Source organism: Nestor notabilis, unplaced genomic scaffold (assembly GCF_000696875.1).
Source record: "Nestor notabilis isolate BGI_N333 unplaced genomic scaffold, ASM69687v1 scaffold7321, whole genome shotgun sequence".
Lineage (NCBI taxonomy): Eukaryota > Metazoa > Chordata > Aves > Psittaciformes > Psittacidae > Nestor > Nestor notabilis.
The window spans coordinates 284-13,990 of NW_009916099.1; the positions used below are offsets into that span (position 1 = coordinate 284).

General features: G+C 42.8%; 1 protein-coding gene across 1 annotated transcript in view; it reads left to right on the plus strand.

Annotated features, from left to right (window-relative positions):
- Positions 1-805: 805 nt before the first annotated feature.
- LDLRAD3 (low density lipoprotein receptor class A domain containing 3) overlaps positions 806-13,707 on the plus strand; it is a gene marked incomplete at its 5' end in the record, with an annotated part of 47,824 nt that continues 34,922 nt past the window's right edge. The window contains 2 exons of the mRNA XM_010024443.1: positions 806-931; positions 3,564-3,698. Of these exons, the coding sequence (XP_010022745.1) occupies positions 806-931; positions 3,564-3,698 (261 nt within the window). The remainder of the gene's footprint in view (positions 932-3,563; positions 3,699-13,707) is intronic.

Consider the following 13,707-nt stretch of genomic DNA (forward strand, 5'->3'; position numbering starts at 1 on the left):
TAAAAGAAGGGGGTGGGAAGATTGGTTTCTGCATAGCATAAGGAGTGACTTCACACATTCACACGTACAACTTCCAAAATAGTTTTCTTCAAAGAGGGGAGATTGAGATGAGCTATTAGGAAGAAGTTCTTCCCTGTGAGGGTGCTGAGGCGCTGGCACAGGTTGCCCAGAGAAGCTGTGGCTGCCCCATCCCTGGCAGTGTTTGAGGCCAGGTTGGACACAGGGGCTTGGAGCAACCTGGTCTAGTGGAAGGTGTCTCTTGCCGTGGTAGGGATTGGAACTAGATGAATTTTAAGGTCCCTTCCAACCCAAACTGTTGTGTGATTTCTGTGAGTTATGCTTGGGCAGTGACATTTACAGCAGACTTCCATGCACAAAGGATATAGTTGGTCTTGTTCTCTGTGAAGTAAGACCCTCTTAATACTGTTCCTCCAGTGCTCCCAGGCTGGTCAATTCACATGGGTCTTTAAGGGACAGTTAGGAGTGTCTTGCTTGCTAAATTTACACACTTGTACTCCAGAGTGTTGAGCAATTTAAATTTGCTTTGATAGGTTATTTTAGTCAAATTTAAATTTGAATGTTTGAGTCATTCTGTAAGTCATATAAACTAGAAGAAAAATCAACCCAAGCAAGTAAAATCTCACAATAAACCCCCCCACCTTAAAGCAGTCGAAAGCAAGCTGATAGGAAGGCACTAAACGTTGGTGCCACCATTGCTGTCTATAGAGTATCCTGTACTGCAACAAAAGGATCTCTAACCTTTACAAAGGCTTTCTTACCATCTTCTGTCTGTATTTTCTGCTAGCAAAAGCCAAATCCAAGTGTGGTGCTACATTCTTTCCCTGCGCTAGTGGGATCCACTGCATCATCGGCCGCTTCCGCTGCAATGGCTTCGAAGACTGTCCCGATGGCAGCGATGAAGAGAACTGCAGTAAGTGCAAGCCCACCTGCAAGCGAGGGCACTTCTTTTTCTGTCAGCTAATTAATAGAACTTAGAAAGGAGGCATTTGTTAGCCTGTAGTTTCTGAGTCAAGTATTCTCCTTGTCACTCATGATCTTTTTATTTTTTAAGGTACAGTTCAGTCTTGGTTTGTATATAATGCCTGTATGATGCTTAAGGCCCCTTTGATTTTGAAATGAGATTTAAGCTGAGTGTTTGACTTGGGACAGGTTCTCTGCACTCGGGTGTATCTCAAGTTGGCCAAATATTCAAAATTTTTTAATTTTTTTCTGGTTTTTGTCACTGAAGAATGTGACTTACTTGTTCAGCATCATTTAGATTTCTCTGTTTATGCATGTTCTCCAACAACAAAAAACCAAAGGGTTATTTAGTGAATCTCTTGGGAGGAAGAGGTTCTCAAAGTCAGACATGCCTGCCAATGCACTAGTTTGATGTGGTGTTGCATCTTGCAGGGAAGTTCACAGCAGAGAGATCATCTGAAATACCACTTGACTTGGGCTAAACCTCCTGTGAGTGCATACGCAGATCACTTGTATCTGTAAGTCTAGCAGGGATATATCATAACAGTGAAGAAAGGTTCTGTACAATCCAGCAGCTCTGTTGCTCTTATCAGGAGCTGATAAAAGCATGTGTCCGTAGGCAAACTTGCAACAGATACTTAATGACATTTAAAGGTCAGGAGGAGGACAACAGACACCAGCTTTCAAAGATAACAAAAGGGGCAGTCTTTATAGTGGTCTATCACTCTCCGCTTCTTGGAGTTCTTGCCTTTCTTATTTGTGTGCTTTCCCCAGTAGCATGAACATCTTTTAAGCTGCCGTCTGTTGTCGGTATAGTTTGGGCCTTGGGAGGACCATGGCAGTGAGATAGCATCTCTGCAGAGCAAGTGAAGCTAGAGAAAGAAGATTGAAGGCTAAGGAAATGACTTTGGGTTATACTTTAAAAAGTGGACTATAAAGAGTTTTCGACAAAAGTGCTTTGAGGATCCTTGAGGTAGTGGACTGACAAGTGGCAGGTCTCAATTGAAAATGCACCAGAAGCTGGTTATGAATTACATAAATTCCCACGAGCTTGTACTGTGTAGCTCCAATGGGACCTTGCAGCTGATAATAACATGCTGCTCATCTCCCTGTTTCCCTGTGTCTTTTAAGCATGCACCTGGCATTTTCTTGCATATCCAAGTGTCTGCTCACTGTTTTGCTTATGTAGAGGAACAACACTCTAGGTCCTAAAATGACCTGGAAAATTAATGTGCTATGCAAGTGTGCAGTGGTTTCAGACTGAAGGAGACTCGGCATGTTCGTGATAAATGTGCTTTGGGGGAGCTGGAGGAATTGGGAGTGTTTGCATTATATGTTGCAGGTTATATGCCAGGCAGACTTTAAAGGCAGCTCTTACTTTAAAGAATAAAAAATATGCAGTAAGTATTTGGGAACTGTAACCGCCTGTGTTATTGTGTCAGAGAAGCACTTGGAAGCAGATAAGGCATCTAAACAGCTTTAAGATTTTCAACTGGAAAGTGGCATTCTGTTTCAGTTGTCTTGTTACCAAAATCTGGCAGGAATTCAGATAATAGTGCCAAAAACAATTAAGGGACAGAGAGATTGATTTATGAGGAGATACTAAAAACTGCTAAGTTATGCGTATCTCGGCAGAGTGATGACTGTGTTGGACGTTGAGGCTATATATGTGCTGTATATGAAAGATGCAAATGCTGTTCAAGGAGGGATTATGTAGTTATATATGCTGGGCTATAGCTAGGAGTAGAGGGATGAAAGTAGAAAACAGAAAATGAAGATGAATATCAAGGAGACCTCCTTGACAGTGGATGCTATGGTGTAATCTGCTAGAAGTGTTGAAAACTGCACTGCTTGAAGCTTTAAATGAAACTAGCATAGCATTTTACACCATGTTTACTACTGAGTTTGGAGTGGGTGAGAAGACTGCTCTACCTAAACAAGTCTGCTTAAGTACTGTTCTGGTTTTGCTCTGTATGCAACACTGGGCCTTATGTGAAAGGGTTTTCTGGGCGCTGTTGGAATGTGCGCGTGTATTACCTTCGAGGGGTTGAAACTCAAACACTGAAAAATTGAAAAACATCTACATTGCCATTCTGTCAATTCAAAAGAATGAGGAGAATGGGGAAGGTGGAAAAAGACAGAAGCAGAGGGAAATAAAGCACAGCTTAGCAGTTCTCAGCCAGGGTTGTTGGCTTGTAGTCTGAAACTTGAGCTAGACAGAGTTTGTTGCGATGGGAAGCAACAGGCAGTGTTTATGGTAGGCAGTGTTGCCCTCCATATGTCTTCAGTGTGCGCAAATACTGAGCAGTGATTGTGACAGGGGCTCTCCTGAGAGTGAACAGAAGGCTTATCACAACTGTGGGTGGACTGAATCCCTGCTAATGGTAATGAATCCTGCATGAATTAGGAATTTCATCTCTCTGTTTAGAGAGACAAGGTTGCTTTGATTGCCAAGTTACTCCCACATATTCAGCAAATTGACCAACTGTTGAGTTGTGACCTGTTGTCTTTGATTGCTGAACGGCTGTTTCACTGTCTGGGTAAGAGAATCTCTAATGGAAGATTTCACTCTCTTTTTGCAGCAGCAAATCCCTTGCTTTGCTCTACTGCCCGGTTCCACTGTAGAAACGGTCTTTGCATTGATAAGAGCTTTGTGTGCGACAGTCAAAATAACTGTCAAGACAACAGTGATGAAGAGAGCTGTGAAAGCCCCCAAGGTAGGCACTGGAGTTTGATCCTTTTCTGCAATATTATCCCAACTCCATTTAACACAGAACCAGGCTCAGGAGCAAATATGATTCTGTTGGCATCCTCTGTGGGCTAGAGCTGTGGTTTCTGAATTCTGCAGCTAATGAGAGTGAGCTGGGGAGTGTGTGTGTGCATGTTTCATATTCAGTGCTCAGAAGACTGGAATCCTTTTCAGATGAATAGAAATGCACTTTTGCAGGAAGTGTTTATGATCCAGTGCTTGCTGAAGTTGCTGGGAATCCATTTAGTGACTTCTAGGAGATGGATTGGACCCAGTGGAACAAGTAGCAAAACTTCAGTTTGAAGTAGTTCAGTGGTCTGTCTGTTTACTAGATGAGTAAATCTGTGTAGGCTTAAAGCTTTATATCATCATTGCTCAGTTACTTTCCGGAAGGCATGTTTCACTGCAGGACAAGTATGCAGTGAAAAAAATTATTCCTACCTTGCCTTGGGTTTATATTTAGAGAAAAGGATGAGGATAGGGAAGAAAATTTTTGTTTGAAAGTAGCTGTGTATTGAGTCCTGTAAGAATCATGGAATACTAGAATGGTTTAGATTGGAAGTGGCCTTCAGGACCATCTAGTTCCAGCTCAGTACCACGGGCAGGGACACCTTCCAGTAGACCAGGCTGCTCCAAGCCCCGTCCACCCTGGCCTTGAACACTGCCAGGGATGGGGCATGAACTAGGGAAATAAGGAACATCAGGCCAAAGGGGTAAAAGTTGAAAGATTCTAAATCTGCCCCCTTTTTTAATCAATAAAGGTTTGCTATATCCAAATAATTGGAGCCAGATTATTTCATAGGTTAGAAATAATCATATTTTATTTGCGTAGTTCTTTCTGTGGTTTAAAGCCAATTTTGTGCAATACATTTATATCCGCTTTTAAGAATCTCCATTTTAAGAATCTCAAAATGCAATCTGGCTTTTTTTTTTCCTTCTTAACTTACACTAGAAGTCTACATGTACTGTTCCTCTGTTTGTTTTCTATAACTTAATACTACAGTGGTTTATAAAACATGAAGTATGCATGAATGATTTGAGGTTAACAAATGATTAGGTAGCCTAATAAGATTAATGTGGGTGCTAGGGTTTCTTGTTGGGTTTCTATTTTATTTTTTTGTTCCTTTGGCTTCTGAAGCTTAGAGCAGCAGTGTTCTTTTCCAAGGTTGGGATGAGTGTTTCCTCTGCAGATTAATTGCCTGGATTGCCTCCAGTTTGGTGGTTGTCATGACAATCTGCTTTTGGAAGTGACTGTCAAGCTCAGGAGAAGAAAAGAGCTGGATTTCATGGAGCTGTTACTTCTGTCTTTGTCTTTGGTCCTTCTGGAAAGTCAGACTAATAAAGAGGGTTAAGCAAAGTAATTCTGTCTGATTCTATACCCAAGGAAAGAAAGAGCCCCCAACAAGAAAGAAGGAACTCTCTCATTAAGACTAGAGCAGTGATGGCTTTTGGGTTGGTGGGGGTTTTTTTGGTGGTTTGTAGATTTTTGGGGTTTTTTTTGGGGTGTGTGTGTTTATTAAGAGTCCAAGTACAGAGTTGGGAATAAGGAGCTCTCAAAAGGAATTGCTGGTTGCGAGGAGTGTGTGTGATTGCCTTTGGCAGCTTAGAGCCTCCCCAAATTGCCATTTCACCATCTGTAAGTGGACGAGTCTTGTGTACCTGTCTTTCAAAGTAAGGATTAAACAGTATAACGTGCTCTGCTTCCCATATGAATGTAAATGACAATTCCCTCCGGAGTTTGCAGCTACGGGTATGTCTGTCCTGGCTTCTGAACACAGCAACTGCTTTGTGTTAATTGGGAATTAGAGGCTGCTGTGGACAGTCTTTCATTTCTCATGATTCTTTCTACAGCAGATCTAATTACTGTAATTACAATGTGTTTTATGTTAACACAGTACCCAAGGTCATTAGCTGGAACTCAAGTGTTCTGGGTACTTAGGGACAGCAAAGCAAATCTGTAGGGTATTATGAAATCAAGATAGAGGGTTTTCTTCCCACTAGATGTGTTACTAGTGTAATAGAGTGTAGTCTGACACACAAGATTGCCCTTGTGCTATTTTTCTATCTAAAAATGTGTTGATTTAGACATCACTGAGCTTCTGAACCCCTGTATGATATTGTCATTATCACCATTTAACAGATGGAGAAGAGGGGGCATAGATCAACTAAGAGAATTGCTCCCAGAAAATGACATCCTGGCTGGTAGGAGCAGAGCTTCATCTGTGCCTGTCTGCTACAGGGGGATGTTGTGAGACTTAATCAATGTTTGCAAACTGTTTTGAAATACTATGATAACATGTGGAATAGAAGTGTGAGTTATTAATTGATACTTTGCTCTCCTTCTGCTCTTGGGTATACTGACAAGCCGTTTAAATTAACACCCCTTCGTACTCCTCCATGATCTTCAAAGGCCTCCTTTATCCTGCTGTCATATGCTCCAGTAGCATATCGATTTGGGTTGTGTCAGATACTCCTCCATGCATAAAGATCCTTTCAGTCAAGAAGGGTCACTCTGCAGGCTAGGAAAACAGGAATGTGACCTCTGGGAAGATGCATTGACCTGGCGTTGACATGGAACACCTCAAAATGTACCATCCTTGCTGAATGATAGTTCTGCAAGCACACTGCAATTTGAGATCAGCCTGAAGTTGTGTGTTTATAAGGATTAACTTCAGTTCTACGTAGAGGTGGAATCGGTGGGGGGTGGGGGGCAATTGAGATCCCAGGATTTAGTTGTGGAAATGGGAGGAAGGTCAAGTTTTTGAGAACATGTTCCCACCCTGCTTTTTCCTTTACCACTTGTAACTCGGTGTTGCACATCTTACAGAAGGTTTGTATGTCATAGAATCATAGAATAGTTAGGGCCCTTGCCTTCTAAATTTGCTGAGTACCTTTATTAGCTTTAACCCCAGTGCCTAGGAAAGGGGGTTTATTGCTGGCAGGGTGTTGCAACCAGATCATCTTTAAGGTCGCTTCCACCCCCAAACATTTTATGATTCTATGAAAAATGTAAAAGGGTGTTTGTAGATCTGAGAGGTGTCCAGCATCTTCACCTGATCTGCCTGAAGCTCCAAGCAGTTACCAGCAGGTGATGGCTTGGGCAGTGTAAAAATCAGTTTTATGACCTAGGTCAAATCTTGGACAAGGTGGTGCATCACTAGGGCTCACCATGTTTGTCAACACCTTTAACAGTGGAAACAAGGGAAAAAAATGGTCTGGCAGCAATCTCGTTGCCCTGAAAGCAGTTCCTTGAAGGCAATAATAATGCCATGGAAGTAACTTTGTGCCTTCAGCTTGTGTTATGTCTGTTCTGTAGATAGCCATACTTCAGGTTGCTGATGGTAGCCTTCCCTGAGGGCACAGCTCACTCCCATATTGGAGTAATGGGAGTGACTTATTAGACTCTTGCTGTAATCTTTTTTTTTTTTTTTTTTTCTTTTTAAATACATATTTCTAGTTACTGGGGCTCAAATTGCAGTTCTCAAGCTACTTGCAAACTCAGTATGTGCACGTAGTAACAGCTACTTTCAGTCAGTGGCTGATAAGGGAAGCTGGAAATTGAGGCTGTAAATGGCATGGGGTTTTCTTCTCACCTGTGCAGAAATGAAATATGAGCTCTTAACAGTTGTGTCCAGATATTTTTACCTTCACTTCATGACATTTATGTCAAATTAACAGTTCTAGAAAAAGGGGATGACATGAGTGTGCAGTTTCTTTGCCTTTGCTTCAGAACTTCAAGACTAGGTGATAAAATGTCACACTAGAGGAACACAAGTGTAAAATAAAGGACATTCTTTCTCCCCCTTGTTCTTGAGGCTAATGAAATTCTTTCTTGACCTGTCATTAGTAGAAGAATTCCTTTCAAGTACATTTCCTACGATTTTTTAACAGCATGTAGGTGTTTGAAATACACTGTACATGTTGGTGTGTCACACTGTGTCCGGGCTACTGAATTGCATTAACTTTTTTTAGACATCAGTGTGATTTAATTGGGTAGAAGACTTCTCCTGCTGGACTGTAGGTGCCAGCCCCCAGTCTTTTTGCTGTCAATGCATGGAATCCAAATAAAAGGGACAGATAATCATAGAATCACAGAATGGTTTGGTTTGGAAGGGACCTTAAAGCTCGTATATTTCCAACCCTCTGCCACTGATGAGGACACCTTCCACTAGACCACATTACTCAAAGCCCCATTCAGTAAATCTCCCCTCTGTCAGTTCAAAGCCATCCCCCCTTGTCGTGTCACTACCTGCCCTTGTCAAAAGCCCCTCTCCAGATTTCCTGTATCACCTTTAGGTATTAGATCCAAGCACCTTCTATAAAAGTGTCTCTATCCAGATGTTGTAGCAGTTTAATACACAATCAATGATGTAACTCGCCTAAAGCAACACGTTTTCAGTGGAGGCAATCCCCCAGAGCAGGGTTACCAAAGCTCTGCTGAAAAGTTTTACTGACATCTGCTCAAGAAGAATAAATGGAGCGACTCCAGGTCAGCCAGATGTCTCTGTAGCTAGTAACTGTGATGGTGAAACGCACTTGACTTATGTCAATGGGGAGGATAGCAGCTAGAAATGCAGAACTGAGATGAAGGCGACCCCATGTGTGTGGGACCTCAGCAGGTCTGGGCAGTTGTGTCTGTCAGTTTGAGAAATCCTTGCTTGGAGTAATTCTGGTTTTCCTCAAAGTCGTTCCACTGTGCTGGCATCGCTACAATTTTACTCAGCCTTACAGAAAATATGATCCTGTATCATCTTACAGGAGAAATAACGGTATGGAAAACTGGATTTTGGAGGATGGGGGAATGTATCACAACTGAGGTGGTATTAACATTAAAGTGAGTACACCAGACTTCCCTAGGTCTTCATGCTCGCTCGTGCCAAATGCTGGTCCCAGCCAGGTCAGTGGGAGCATTAGCTTTCTGCAGCTGAAGCAAATGGCAATTGTTATTGCAGGTCATACTTCAGTGGCGATACCATTGTGCTGTATACACATGTGCTTTAGGGTGATCTTTAATACCTGAGCAAGATACCAGCCAGGGTTCCAGAGAGAACTCTGACAAGAAATCTAGAGAGAGGCTTTTAACAAAGGCATATAGTGAGAGGACAAGGAGGCATGAATGGCTTTGAACTGGCAGAGGGGAGAATTACATGAGATACTAGGAAGAAGTTCTTCCCTATGAGGGTGGTGAGACACTGGCACAGGTTTGCCAAAAGAAAGTTAATTTCCAGACTTTGGATTAAGCTGAGATTAATCTTCAGCCAAGCATTTCTGTACCTGTATATCTGTGAAGGATGAGGCTGTTGAATTCTAGCTTTCAGTTCTTCCCTGCTCTTGCATTAAGACTTCTGTCCCAGAGCCTCATCAAGCTTCCTTGGAAAGCTGGGCACCACAGCGGATTTTCTTCTGCCTGCAGAAAATTGTGGTGAAAGACATCATGCCAGTCTGTGATGTGTGCTGTTCCCTGAGTTTGCCAAGCTAACTCATCTTCCTATCTGATATTACCAGATATTTTGTGCTAATTTTCTAGAAAAGATGATACTAAAAATCCATATTTATGAGGGATGCTAAAAATGTAAAGCAATTATATGGTTTTCAATCACATAAACATCAACATGCAATGGAAATTAGATGCTGAAAATAATTAATTTTCTGTTTATTTTTATTATAGAGTCTATGCAAACAGTAAAACCTGGAGAACAAGCAGGGGGAGGAGTGCAGAGGGTACAGTGCCATAAAGTGCTTTTAGAATCTCTATTCAAATTCAGTTGTCAAAGTAGGTATTGGGTGTTAAGGGAGGTAGCAACCTGGTTGAGTAGGAGGTGTTACGTGCTGATGACCTGTTCCTATCTATGTCTGTTAAGTAGTGTTTCCACTAACATGTCTGAAGGTTGGAACAAGAGAGTGCCTGCTCATGTGCCCTGAACACAGACGTAGCAGCAGCCCGAGCCCCCTGATACTTCCTGCTTATGGCATGGTAAATGAACTTTGGCATTTTGGGTTAACATTGGCTGTATACCTGATCTCTATTTTAGAGATGACAAATACGAAACTAGTAACTTACAAAAGCTTTGTGAAAGTCCTCAAGGTTGCCCAGAGAAGCTGTGGCTGCCGCATCCCTGGCAGTGTTCAAGGCCAGGTTGGACACAGGGGCTTGGAGCAACCTGGTCTGGTGGAAGGTGTCCCTGCCCCTGGCAGGGGGTTGGAACTGGATGAGCTTTAAGGTTCCTTCCAACCCAAACCATTTTGTGATTCTAAGTTTTTAAAGTCATCTGAAGAAAATAAATACTGTTAATCACTTCTGAATGTTATCTGTCACCTGAAGTGCACCAGCAAGTCACTGTGGGTTCTAGGCACTGGTGCTGAATTACATCCTTCAAAGCGGACGCTTTCAAGTCTTTTTTGATTCTAATAGCATTATAGCACTACCGTAAATAGTGATTACCAATTAGTTGTTAAGTGGAAGTAATTTTGAGGATCTGGTGTTTTTGCTAAGAGGTTGGGAAATTTGTTATTTGCACAAAAGCCTATGTGAATTGAAAACTAGCTTGCTTTGTTTGTTCAACTGTTTATTCCTAAATCATCATTTCCCTTTGACTCCAACATGCTGAACAGCTAGCAAACACCAACTGTATTTTAGTGATGGGTGTCCAGGAAAACACTTTAAGACTTCTTTAGGCAGGTTTTTCCATGGCAAGTGGTGCTTGTGATTTACAGGAGAAGACTCAGGACTATCCTTCTACAGAACATGTTCTAGAGCTATGAGTTTTTTTCAAGAATGGTTTTCTGAACTACAACTTGAACTATTTTGTCAGTTGACTCTGAAGTCCATGGTGGCTGGAGCCTTGCTGTCTGGTTTGCAAGAAGGTGGTTTGGACTTGGCTTGAGGGAAAGGGATCATTCTATGCAGTTAAATAGTAGCTCTGCAAGCTATTTGGCACTGATGCATGTAAGAACCCATAGCTGCAGGAATATTGTATGAGAAAGAGAGTATCCTTATGGGAAGTGACTGACTTGCTGTCAAATTTATTTTCCTTTTTTCCCACTCTAGAAGCAGAAAGCAATAAGTATGCGATTTCACAAAACCAGTGCTGGGTGGGAATTTTATCCTTGCTTAATAACTGTATGGCTGGGATCAACCAGGAAAAGGCAGATGAGAAGACCTCATATTCTGCTCAAAAGCTAACACATTCCAGGCTGATTTCCCCACCCGCCCCTCGTTGGTTTTGCTTGCTGTTAAAGCCAAATTTGTTGGACCAGATCGGAACAGGTGTGTTGGTGATTGGTTAGATGGAGGTATTCTTGAGAGATGGCTGAGACAGCAAGGGGGCTACAGCAGGTATGAGGACAGGTTGGACAAGGCTTGGAGCAACCTGGTCTAGTGGAAGATGTCCCTGCCCATGGCAGGGGGTTGGAACCGGATGAGCTTTAAGGTCCCTTCCAACCCAAACCATTCTGTGATTCTTTGAAAGGACTGAAGCGGTTGTTGTGGTAAAAATGAGACATGATGGCCGTGAGCAAAGCCTGGCTTTCAAATAGGTGGAGGAGACCATAGGCAGGGGCTTAAGCCATGCTCCTGCTTAGGTTTTTCTTTGTGTGTTTGCTTGGTTTTTTGTTTTTGTTTTGTGAAAGGATCACTTGGCCATAATCTGGTCATTTGCTACCGTGTAGGAGCCTGCTTGCAGAATTAGACTAAGATGGTGGAAGCCTGCTCTTACGCACACACAGTCAGTTTTGTGGTAAGTCAGCTGCCAAGGTTTACATTTGTGAGCCCAAATTCTTGCTCTTTCCGTTCGCTTCATAGCACAAGTATGATCAAATCAGTGAGCGTTTGCAGAAGCCACTGCTGGTCCCTTCCTTGCTTTCCAGACTGCCTTTTCCACCACCTCTTGATAGATAAATCCCAGAGCTGATGATTACTTGGCAGCCATATGAGATCAGATTCTAGTCATGACTGATAATTGCAAGAAAATACCCAGAGAATACCTTTTTGGCCAAACTGGACGTAATTCAAGACTCTGTGTGAAGGCCTGCTGGCTGGAGGTGCCTAAGGAAATGTGTAGAAGTGGTATCATGAGCTTGTATGTGGGAGAGAGATCATAGCACGGTGCCTTTGCAAGCTCAGGTCTGAGGTGGAAACCAAGCAAAATGGAAAAACACTGTGAAATGAGTTAGTCCTTCACTAATGAATTTCCCAGGAAGGTACAAGGCTGCTTTTGGTCTGTGCCTTTCTTGCCTGCACATCAGTAATGTGATGAGTCTTTCCAGAAAACCTAGTGCAAGTACAGAGTAGAGAAAACATACTGAACCTGTTCCTGTGCTCCTTCACTTATTGTTTCACTCTCACAATGTTTTTTACTTGTTAAAAAAACTCTTCAAGCAGTTTACTGATGTTTTGTTTGTAAGTTTTGGGGGTTTTGCTTGGTTTGTTGGGGTTTTTTTGGTCGGGGTTTTGTTTTTGTGGTTTTTTTGTTTTGTTTTGTTTTCATTTTTATTGCCTTATTTCCTGTAGGACATCAGGAGCTTTTCCTCACTTGTTTTTGTTATTTGTTTGTTTTCTGGTTTCTTTCTCTCTTCAGTTTTTGTATCACGCTCTTCATGTGTTCTGCCCCATCCCTGGCAGTGTTCAAGGCCAGGTTGGACACAGGGGCTTGGAGCAACCTGGTCTAGTGGAAGGTGTCCCTGCCCGTGGCAGGGAGGTGGGAACTGGATGAGTTTTAAGGTCCCTTCCAGCCCAAACCAGTCTGTGATTCTATGTGTGATTCTCTGTTTGGTTTTGGCTTTTCTGGAGGTATCAAACAAGGGGAACTATACATTAAGCCACATACAGATGTCAATCCACAACCTACAGTGAAAATACTACAGAGTTTTGTTCCCTGTTCAGGTAAATCTTAACTACTCAATCATTGTTTTGTATTTTAGTGTCACCCTGGAAGGGCAGGAGGTGATCTACACTTAAAACACAAACTTCAAAACCCCATATGTGGGAGAAATCATACATCTCCCTGACTGGATATACATTCCTTTGAGTTCCACCCAGCTGTCTGAGGTACCACATCTCTGTCCTCTCCATTAGAAGTGCCAGACGGTGGGCCTCTGTGGGAGCATTGCCAGTTGGCAGTACACTATACATAGCAAATGTGTGTTTTACAGAATCACAGACTGGTTTGGGTTGGAGGGACCATAAGGCTCATCTACTTCCACCCCCCTGCCGTGAGTATGGACACCTTCCACTAGAGCAGGTTGCTCTAAGCCCCATCCAACCTGGCCTTGAACACTGCCAGGGATGGGGCAGCCACAAAATCCACAAATCTATTACTTGTTGATGAAAATACTTCTTACTTTCTTGATTATAATTTCAGCAGGGTTTTAATATTAAAAGCTTCCTGGTGTCCACAAGTCACAGTCAGCTGAGAAAAGGAGTCAACTTCTGCTGCAGTTGTGCTGAAGCTGTTAGAGCAAGAATTTTCTTTCTGCCTATTTTACCACATGATCTGTACTGCTGATATTTTATGGCTTTGATTTATAGCATATGTTAGGAGTTTTTTGGGCACGGCAGCAAACGTGGCGTTACGGCAGTGGGTGTGCAGGGCAGGAGCTGCACTAGTAAACTAGCCCACTCATGGATATTGAAGGGGAGGAGGGAGAGGAAGCCCATTGCAGCTGGGTTGAGCGCAGGCTGCTGGCAGCAGTTGTTGAGAGGTATTCCTCAGTGACACCTAGGAATAGTGCTTCCGAGAAAAATCCCCCCTGGGTTTTTGATGCTTTTCAGCCACAAGCTTTTGTCATTTGCACCAGGGCGGAGCTGTTCTCACAGTGCTTTGTGCCCAAGATTTCAGCTGTGGGAGCTGACTGAGGAGAGAGGGGAGGGAGAACAAAAACAGTAACTGGGCTTTTTCAACTCCTCCCTTTCCAGGGGCTGCAGGACTGCCTCTCCAGAGCTCTTACATTAATGCTTGATGGCAGTTGCCTCTGGCATT